The 10,834-nt window shown below is 34.3% G+C and overlaps 2 protein-coding genes across 2 annotated transcripts; both read left to right on the top strand.

The window, feature by feature from the left end:
* Positions 1–679: 679 nt before the first annotated feature.
* LOC139502636 (uncharacterized) lies at positions 680–3,429 on the top strand. The gene is made up of 3 exons (XM_071292164.1): positions 680–1,889; positions 2,193–2,339; positions 2,622–3,429. The coding sequence occupies exons 2-3, from the start codon at positions 2,276–2,278 to the stop codon at positions 3,314–3,316; spliced, it is 759 nt and encodes a 252-aa protein (XP_071148265.1). The 5' UTR covers positions 680–1,889; positions 2,193–2,275; the 3' UTR covers positions 3,317–3,429.
* LOC139503425 (uncharacterized) lies at positions 853–1,933 on the top strand. Its single transcript, XM_071293203.1, has 2 exons — positions 853–1,418; positions 1,732–1,933. The coding sequence occupies exons 1-2, from the start codon at positions 853–855 to the stop codon at positions 1,931–1,933; spliced, it is 768 nt and encodes a 255-aa protein (XP_071149304.1).
* Positions 3,430–10,834: the final 7,405 nt, after the last annotated feature.

The following is a 10,834-nucleotide window of genomic DNA, read 5'->3' as shown; positions in this document are numbered from 1 at the left end:
CCAAAATCTGTGTTCGTTCGCCTGAAAACATGTTTCCCATACTCTCTTTTGTCCCCTTTCACTTTCTCACCTTACACGTTCACAGCCAAAGTCCATTCAAACACATTTTATTGGTTTTGTCAAGGATTTGTATGGTAAGATAATTTTTGTTAATAATTTTGTAATCCAATTTTAAATAATCTTAATCTTGTTTTGGTCAGTGAATTAACATGTTATTAGTGAGTGCTTAATTTTTTTTTTCATTGTTTCAAAATAAAGTAAACAAGATACTGATTTTTTTTCTTGTTCAATAAATCTTAATCATGATTTGGTTCGTGTATGGTTACAAATATTTTTTTATTGTTTCAAAATAAAGTGTATTTCTGAGTCAGCTAGTGACAACATTTTTTGTGTTCAATAAATCTTAATCAAATTTTGGCAAGTGCATTAATTGTTTTTACTCATACTAAGCTAAACATAAACACAGTATTTACAGATCTTAACATCAAAGTTTATAATATTTTTGTATACATACAATGTACATTTGTATACATAAATGTACATGTATTAAAAAATATCTAATAATTTAACTGGAATTTTTATGAAAATTTGAATTGAACATGTATTCTGTGCGAACCAACCTAGGGGCGAACATGAGAGGTGCAAACATGTAGGGTGTGAAACTGTATTATTAACTAAATACGAGTAAAACTGCCAAATCGATAATTTTGTCCTATAAGGCCAATACGGATTTTTCCGTATTGGCCCGGGTTTAGCAAGCCCAATATTAGCATATTCGATTAGCTCTAGACTAATCGGTTGAAATCCCGATAACTCTAGAGAACTACGGCTAGTGTCGTCTGACAGGAGAAAATGACAACAAAACGATGGAGCAATAGCTCTATAAAAAATATAGATGATGCGATGGATGCGTTAGTTGAAGACTATTTTCACTACGACGATTTATCTAATAGGGAGGCAGAGTACATCAAGAGAAATCTCGCGGATGTCAATGGGGAAGGAAATTTGATTCTGGAAGAAGTTGATTCAGCGAATTTCAACTTCCCAAATGAAATTCTGCAGGACATTGAAAATGCACAGAATCATGAGATTGACGAATCAGACAAAGAAAATAGCTCGAGTAGCAAGAGGTTTCGCTCTGTCACTGATGAAGACACTGACTCTTTTCTAGCTTTAAGTGTTAACAAGAACACAAAAACTAAAACAAAGAGTGACTTGAAAGTGATGCTGGATTTTTTCATATCTGTTGGAGAAATGCGTGATTCAGTGGAAATACCTGCCAAAGACTTGGACAGTCTGTTATCAAGATTTTTTCTTGGAGTCCTGAAGAAAAATGGTGACGAATATGAGCCTGACTCTTTATCCTCTATGTTCAACAGCTTGGATAGACATTTGAACGACTCAAAAAGTAGTATAAGGTACGATTATTTTCATGTAGATTATTTGATATCTGTGAGACATGTAACTCCCTTGTCTTGATATAGCATGATAGCCTTTGCATTATTCTGTCAAGCATTATGACTCGAATATTCAGTGCCAATATTTTAATTTTAGCCTTGTGTCATTTTTTTTGGTAAAAACTATATATATCATCTGGGTCAATGTGGTTTTGATGATCTTAAGCTTGTGTACAATGAATATTCCTTGGTTTCTCTTTGCTATAAGTATAAAACATGTACATACAAAAATTACATGTCAGATATTATGCATATCTTTTCTTTAATGTTTCAGTATTAAAAAGGATCCTGAGTTCAACCACACAAGACGGGTATTAGAAGCGAAGCGAAAGGCATTAAAGTCATTGGGCAAGGGCAGTAAGTCAAACAGAGCTGAACCTTTGACGACTGAGGAAATCCAAATCTTGAGGGAGAAAGGCGTTATTGGAACACGTAAGTTTAAAAAAAATGTTGTATTCCAGCGTGTCAGTCAGTAACTTTTAATTAAACATTTTTCTAACCTTGTGGCAAACAAATTATTTTATTTCCTTGTCGCCCTCTATCCATCCCTGATTATTAAATGGTTGTTCTAATAAAAAATGTTTAAAATACACATAAGGTCTTGAACAATGAGAGTGTCTCCAGAGGTCTTTTGCATTTTGATACAGTATTTGTCCTTTAAATACTATTTTAAGTTGGATATTTACATTAAGATACATGTATTTTAGTTAAGTTCTTTTTTTTTTCTTTTCCCAGAAAACCCTGATGCATTACTGAATGCTGTGTTTTTAAATAATGCAACATACTTTGGTCTACGAGGTCGACAAGACTATGTTTACATGACATGGGGAGATGTCAAGTTAAAAGCTACATCTGATGGAAAGGAGTATTTGGAATTTAATGGTGAGATTATGTTATGATTTCCATCATTTAAATAGTTAATATTTTAAATCTTTTAGAAATCACAGAATATATACTTCTGTGGATAATGGATGTACATGTACAACAGTCCTGACAAAAGTTGGTAATTTGTGCTTTTAAGGATATTAACCATTGTTTTATATTTATCAAAACAAATCTTATTTACTATGCAATACATGTTTTTTGTTATATAAAAGTGAAAGTTTTGTACAGACAGGAAGGATAATTCTTCTTTAAATATTGACATAAGCATACTTTTTTCAGAAAGAAGCACCAAAACCCGTAGTGGAGCAAAAAGCAGGGATTTCCGGGATATTACGCCAAAGATTTTCGGGGAAGGAGGAAGTAATTGCCCTATTCATGTTTACAAGGAATACAAACGGCATAGACCTCAAGACACATTAACTGATGAACATAGATTTTATTTGAGGCCTTTAGATAATAAACATGAGGAAATATGGTACACTCGCCAAACCATAGGCAAAGATAAATTAGGTAAAATGGTAAAAAATATGGCAGAAAAAGGAGATCTTCAAGGAAGAAAGGTTAATCATTCGGGACGTAAAACTTTTGCTACCACACTACTTCAAAATGGTAGACCTGCCAATGAAGTTGCTCAATTAGGAGGCTGGAAAGGCATTAGTACCTCAACTCATTATTCAGTACCGTCTATTGAACAACAGCAACAAGCTTCTCACACAATATCTAAGGTCATGTTGCCGAACTCAGATTTACAGACGACATCAGATTCAGAGGAACCTTGTGAACTTTCAAACTCAAATACATTAGTTCATAATAATTTAAATGCAAATGTATCAAATACAAATAATCAAACTGCTAACAAACATGACAACCCAATGGCCATGTTTGCAGGTGCAACTATAACAGGTGGTGTTTTCAATATTAACATATACTCAGGGGAAAGAAAGAATACTATAAACTGCAGCCAAGAGCTTTAATCTGAAAACTAGATAAAAACATGTTTTTTACTTGTTGTGTTTATTTACTGTTGATTATTTAATAAAATTGTTACTATTTTATTGTTTTGATTAAAATCCTCAATTTTCATTGATACACATTCAAATCACTACTATTGAAGTCCTGAATGTCAGATTTTCACACTATTTTCAATCTTCATATTGGCCCGGCTAGAGTTCATATTGGACTGGTTAATTAATAAAGGTATCATTGCGTAACAATTTTCATATTGGCTTAGTTATAGGTCCTCGGGCAGCCATATTGGCCTTCGGCTTCGCCTCAGGCCAATATGGTACCCTCGGACCTATAACTAAGCCAATATGAAAATTGTTACGCAATAATACCATAATATCAATCAAACGAAAGACAGAAAATGGAAGATAAACTATATGCATCAAATCAGAGGGACTTCTGGCGTTCTTTCGGTAAAACGAAAGAACTAAGTGTATACCATCAGCGGTTGTAAACGAAGATGGAACTATTGATACAAATAAAAATAATGTATTAAACCGTTGGAGAGATGATTTCCAAAACTTATTCACCGAGGATTCTAACTTGGCAATTCCCGATGAACAGGAAAATGTGCATTAACAACGTGATATTTCTGCATTAAACGATTCAATGACTCGAGAGGAAGTTACCCTTACGAGCATAAGTGCAAAAAATTGAAAGGCCACGGGAATAGACGATATTCCGGCCGAGGTTCTGAAAAACGATTCAGCAGCAGAATTGCTGTATATTATTATTAGTGGATGTTTCGATCTAGGAATAGTACCATCGGAGTGGAATAGAAGCATCATTAACCCTATATTAAAACCAAATTCAAATGATTACAGGAATCCATTGAACTATAGGGGAATAACGTTGATATCGGTTCGGTAAAATTTATTGCATCATTCATTAATGCACGGCTCACAAAATCGTTAGAAGACAACAAATACTTATGTGAAGAGCAAAACGGTTTCCGGAAAGGTCGAAGTTGCGAAGAACACATTCATTCACTCTACCAGACCTTATATGACAGGAAAATTTCTCGGAAATCAACTTTTGCATGCTTCATTGATATGAAAAAAGCATTCGACACAGTCAATCGAACATTATTATGGTATAAGTTGCGAAAAATTGGAATACGAGGAAAGTTTCTTAGTGCTGTACAATCCCTCTATGATAATGTCAAATGTACCGTTCGTGTGAATGACGATCTGACGCCATGGTTTGATGTTACGAGTGGCGTAAAACAGGGATGTATTTTGTCACCAACTTTATTTTCGATATACATTAACGACCTTGCGGAACGTATTAACCTCTTAAATTGTGGAGTACCAATAGACGACTGCCAGATAAGTATATTGCTGTACGCAGATGACATCGTATTACTTGCGCCGAATGAACCCTGTTTACAGAACATGATTAATATTGTAACGGAATGGTGTGTCAGTGAAGCTTGGAAATTGTCGATAAACTATAATAAGACGAAGATAGTTCACTTCCGACTACCTTCAATAGGCATTTCGCACAGTACGTTTACATGTGGTGGACATACTTTACTTTTTAACGACTCATACAAATACCTTGGTTGATGGTTGGATGAACACTTAACATTCCAGAAAAATGCAAAAGAACTATCTAAAGCCTCCAGCCGTGCTCTTGGTGTTTTATGTTGAAAAGTAATAACAGCTGGAAGTATGACCCATTCCGTATTTACTAAGTTATACAACACAATGGTAGAGCCAGTTCTTCTATACGGAAGTGGTGTTTGGGGATATAAGGACTATAGTTGCATCTCATCCGTTCAAACTCGAGCATGTAAATTCTTTCTGAATGTTAGAAAACACACTTCAAATCCATCTACAAGAGGTGACATGGGTTGGACATCATGCAAAATTAAACTGCAGAAATCGTGTCTTCGGCTATTGTGCAAACTTCACAGACTTGAAAACAATCGACTCCAAAGTAAAGTTTGGCGTTGGGCGGTGCGACGACGACAAGGTTGGACATTTGAGGTCAACAAACTTGTGACTAAACTTGACATATGTGGACTTATAAGGGACACATCTTTATCCACAAAATACGTTATGAAAATAATTAATGAAAAGCTAGAACAATTGGACAATCATCAATGGTGTGATGACATTTTCAACGACCGTGGTACATTAAACGGAAACAAACTCCGTACATACAGACTATACAAACACACAGTAAGCGTTGGGTCATATGTAAAAATGAACATTCCACTTAGTCAAAGGAGATATATGGCCATGTTTCGAGCCGGCTCGTTACCTCTGGCCTTGGAGACAGGTCGCTACTCCAGGCCGCAAGTTCCAGTTGAAGATAGACTTTGTATATATTGCGATCTTGGACATGTAGAGACTGAAAAACATTTTCTGATGGAGTGTCCTTTATATGCAGACATAAGATATGATTTATTTTGTGAATGTAATTATTTTATTGAGAATTTTGATCATATGGACGATAAGTTTATATTTATAATGAGATCCGAGCAAATTCAGATATGTCTATGTAAAATTTTACAGAAATGTTTTATGAGAAGGAAATTATTTAAATTTGATTGAAGATGTACAATGTTTTATTTTTTATTTTGATAGCCTAGTTTTTGTCTAAGTTTTAAACATTAAGCATATTTGTGTTTCTCAAATCTTTAAAATAAGGTATTTTTATTTATTGAGATTAATATTTTTATTATATTATTTCTATTGTAGAAGACAACAGATAACTTTTTAAATAAGAACTCTAATATATATGATGTAGTGTATTTCATATAATTATTATTAACATTTTATATTTTTACAAATAGTATTTTTGAAAGCGATTTTGAAAAATTAATTTATTAGATTTTTAACTCTAGAAATATTTTATGTTTATTGTAAATATGTACATGTATGTTTTTAAAGTGTCTCATAAGTCAAATGTTTGGCTGGACATTGATTGAATTTTAAAGATGTTACTTAAATATACTTGTATATATGTACTGTATCAATCGATGTGTGACACTCAAATAAAATATATATTTATTCATTTATTTTATATATGATTACTTTGTTGGTTTTATGATTAAAACGACGTTTTCTGTTAGCTTGATTTGAAGACAAATACTTTTCCACCCTATCATATACTAGTACATAAGATTTTTTTTTAGAAAAATGACACCTGCTGAATCTAAGAATATTGCAAACTTTATTTCCACATCTGTACCTAGTGCTCAAATGTATAGCATTCTAAATGAAAACTGAAATCCACCTAGTTCTTTTCCTTTTCATAAACGTGAAATGTACGAGTTAAAAAGATGCTTCTAATATGCTTCTGATTTGCGTGACTGTACTATTTCCCATGCATTGCCTTTTCAACTTCACAGGACGAAATTTATTGCAAATTGACGACAACCCTGGACAGTTTGTTAAAAAAACACGTTCAGAATTGGGTAAGTCGAATGGTGAATGTTAATCTCACAAACAAACAAAAAAATACCACCAACCAGCCTTATTAAGGGGGGTACAGAACACCTAAGAAAAGATAACTCTTACTCAAAGTCTGATTCATTGCTACGTTTTAAAATCATGTGCAATATGCAAGCTTTTAAAGGATCATGATCAGAATGTTTACATTATTGCTAAGAGAGCAGCTATTCATTTAAATTTTTAATCCATTTAAAGTTACTAATTTCCCATAAAGGAATCTTTAAGGAGACATAATAGGGAAATTTCAGAGTGAAATAAATTTACCAAAAGAAAACCGGGACGTCAAAAAAGGAGGGAAATAGAAAGGACCAAAACTGTTTTCGTTTTTTACTTGCCAATGCCTAGATCTTACATAAAATGAAATAAAGTACAACGATGCTACCATTTGATTTTATGGGTGGGAGGGCTGGAATTGAAAAATGTTGTCCTGCATTTTTTTTAGTTGTAATCATTGGGGGTGGTGGTTGGTTGGACTGGGATCGGGGTGTTTTAAGCTCGGGGTTTCGGAATCCGGGAATTTTGGGATGTCGGGATTTAAATTTATTTATACTTGGGATTTCGTGTTTTTAAGCCCGTGATTTCGGGATCAGGATTCAGGACCCCTCCTACCCTCCCTCATCTGACATCATTTTCTTGGATTTTTATTTTTCATTCTTTAGGGAACTGCAATTTTCATTAGTTTATCTGTACTTGTTTACATAAATTGTAATCCTGCTTGTTATGCCAAATTACTGTTCCTGCCTTGTTGCTCAAAAGCCTGTCTTGCTTGTTTCAAATTGCACCCAAGCCTTCCCTCAAATGGTAGCTCCCTCTGACAATAAAATTGTAACCAAATGAATAAATAAACCATGGACAATTATACAATGCTTCTGTTTGTAGATCTTCGTACCAAATTGATTAAAATCAAAAAGTGAATTGACTCCACAATACTTTTTTTAAAACCATATCTGTAGTTTTTAATGAAAGACACTATGGGCTTTAATTAGTAATACACTTACTTATGTTGAACAGGTTATGATTAATTTATAATTTTAAAATTTCTGGCATATTTTTTTGAAGTGCAATTGAATATTTATTACATGATTTATATTCATGTAAAACGTTAGAAGATATTGAGGGGGGATACTCAACCACCAGTGCATCATTTATCATGTTACGGAACAAAGACAAAAAGAAGAAAAATAACCATTCGATTCATTCCACAAAACACAACACATATTTATGCATTCTCACATTCATCTGAATAAAAAAAATACTACATCTTTCTAGTATCTTTTTTCAACCTTTTATCCTGACAGGTGTAGAAAATAAACGGGTGTCTTCTATTCCGTCCGCATTTTAGGGAAAGTCAAGTCTATATTTAGAATCATGGTTGAAACTGAAAGATCACAGCAAAGTAACAATATGCCAGATGAACAAAAAAAGTGTGATAATTATTGAAAATGTTTGCACCTGTCCTCAGGAATCTGATGTACAGTAGTTTGTCATTTGTTTATGTAATTTATACGTGTTTCTCGTTTCTCGTTTTTTTATATAGATTAGACCGTTGGTTTTCCCGTTTGAATTGTTTTACACTAGTTATTTTTGGTGCCCTTTGTAGATTTTTGTTCGGTGTGAGTCAAAGCTCCGTGTTGAAGGCCGTACGTTGACCTCTAATGGTTTACTTTTATAAATTGTTATTTGGATGGAGAGTTGTCTCATTGGCACTCACACCACATCTTCCTATATCTATTTATAAAATTTGAATTTGTGTTATGCTTTCCAGCGATTCAACTATCTACAAGAGACTGAATGGCGTATAATAGTTTAAAAGCTATTGGTGATCGCACGACTGTCAACAATGATCTAAACCATATAGTAAGCTATAAAATGTCCGAAAATGACAAATATTTGACAATTCAAACAAGAAAACTAACAGCCTTATTCATATTCATAGTGTGTTAATTTACGTTTTTTGATTGAGTTAAGCCTTCCAATTGATATTTTATAGTGTGTTTTTCTATGGGAAAAGGTTTGGTACCATTAAAACGTTTAATCCCGCTGCAAAATGTTTGCACCTGTCCTACAGTGTAAGTAAGGAATCTTTTGTACAGTAGTCGTCGTTTGTTTATGCAATTTATACGTGTTTCTCGTTTCTCGTTTTTTATGTAGATAAGACAGTTGGTTTTCCCGTTTAAATGGTAATTTTGGGCCCTTTATAGCTTATTGTTCGGTGTGAGCCAAGGCTCCGTGTTGAAGGTCGTACATTGACCTATAAGGGTTTACTTTTATAAATTGTTATTTGGATTGAGAGTTGTGTCATTGGCACTCACACCACATCTCCCTATATCTACATAAAAATTTCCGAAAAAAAATCTATGATACAGAACAACAAACGACAAACAAACAATAACAGGCTATTGACTTAGGACAAACCTGAACAGATTACGGCTGGTTTTAGCATGTTTGGCGCCAAACAATCCCCAAATCCGGAGCAGAGTAGAAACACAATAATAAAATAGATTATTATTATTAGTAACAGTTCGAACATATGAACAATTGGTAATAAACAGATGACAATCGGAAACTTTGTAAAATAAGGCATCTGCATAGAATGTATTAGCTTCATCGAAGTTATCAATTTTCTAAAATATAAAGCTTCGTGTAAAAGAAGGAAATATCAACGTATTTATTGTTGTTTTACCTCTCTTTTCGCTCCGGTGGTACTCAATTTATGTTGTCGATGACACAGAAATGGTTAAAACTTAAACAATTATGACTCCATTTTATTCAATCATTTCATAAAAAAAAGGTCCAATATATGCAATGATACAGGCAAACCTGTGCTTTTTTATTTATTCTAATCTGATTTACGTGATAATTATCTTATAGAAATGTAAAGGGTAGGATTGAGATTGCATATATGTACATGTATGTACATGTATGTATGTATGTGTGAATAACCAGTGGTTGTCTCAGGAACATCTAAACATTTGAGAATTTGAAATAAGTTGCTTTAACTGACGATTTGTAAAGCTGCATGGACAGTTTACAGAGATTGTATATCGACCTCTTTATGTCCGATTTGTGTGTTGTGTTGATTTATCATTGATGTATATTTCTAATCATCATCTACTTATACCCCTTGCAAGAGTGACTGAGGAATAAAACAATATGGTCACTAAGTCTTCCTCCGACTGGCAGTAAAACGCTTGCCAAATTGGGGCGTCCGTTTGGCTCTGCGGGAGGTATCAAGTTTGCAAATACGTCCGGTAATACCCCAGTCCTACTAGGCCACGATCGCACTACGATCTGTGAAAAAAAATGATGATCGTAGTACGATCGTGTAATTTGCAGTAAGGTCGTATCACGGTCGTGGTGAGGTCTTCAAGATCGTGATGAGCGTGGCAAACTTTGAACATGTGCAAAACAATCGTGGTGCGGACGTGGCGAAATCGGGTCGTAGTAGAAGCGTAGTGAGAGCGCACTAAGATCGTAGTAAGATCGCAAAGGTCGTTGTACCATCGTAGTGAGAGCGTAGCGAAAGTGTGATTCTATTCGGAGAAACTGCGCTACGATCTCATTGCGACGTTATTACGACCTCACTACGACCATCACGTTCTCACCGCGACCAAACTACGTTTCCACTACGACTATACCACGCTGTTCACGACCCTGCCGTCCTCATCACGCTCTTCTTACGACCTGAATACGTTCATACTACGACCATTATTCTCATTGTCATTTTCCCATAAAATATATTAATTCTCTCCAGGTTTTGTTTGTCTGTATGTAATTGGGACTTCTTGTCCATTTTCTCTAACGGCTCAACCATGCTTCTTGTTTTCATATAGATTAGACCGTTGGTTTTCCCGTTTGAATGGTTTTAAACTAGTAATTTTTGGGGCCTTTTATATCTTGCTGTTCGGTGTAAGCCAAGACTCCGTGTTGAAGGCCGTATCTTGGCCTATAATTGTTACTTTTAAAAATTGTTACTAGGATTGAGAGTTGTCTCATTGGCACTCATACCACATCTTCCTATAT

The sequence above is a fragment of the Mytilus edulis genome, chromosome 14 (genome assembly GCF_963676685.1).
Source record: "Mytilus edulis chromosome 14, xbMytEdul2.2, whole genome shotgun sequence".
In the NCBI taxonomy this organism is placed as follows: Eukaryota; Metazoa; Mollusca; class Bivalvia; order Mytilida; family Mytilidae; genus Mytilus; species Mytilus edulis.
This window is presented reverse-complemented; position numbering and strand designations above follow the sequence as displayed.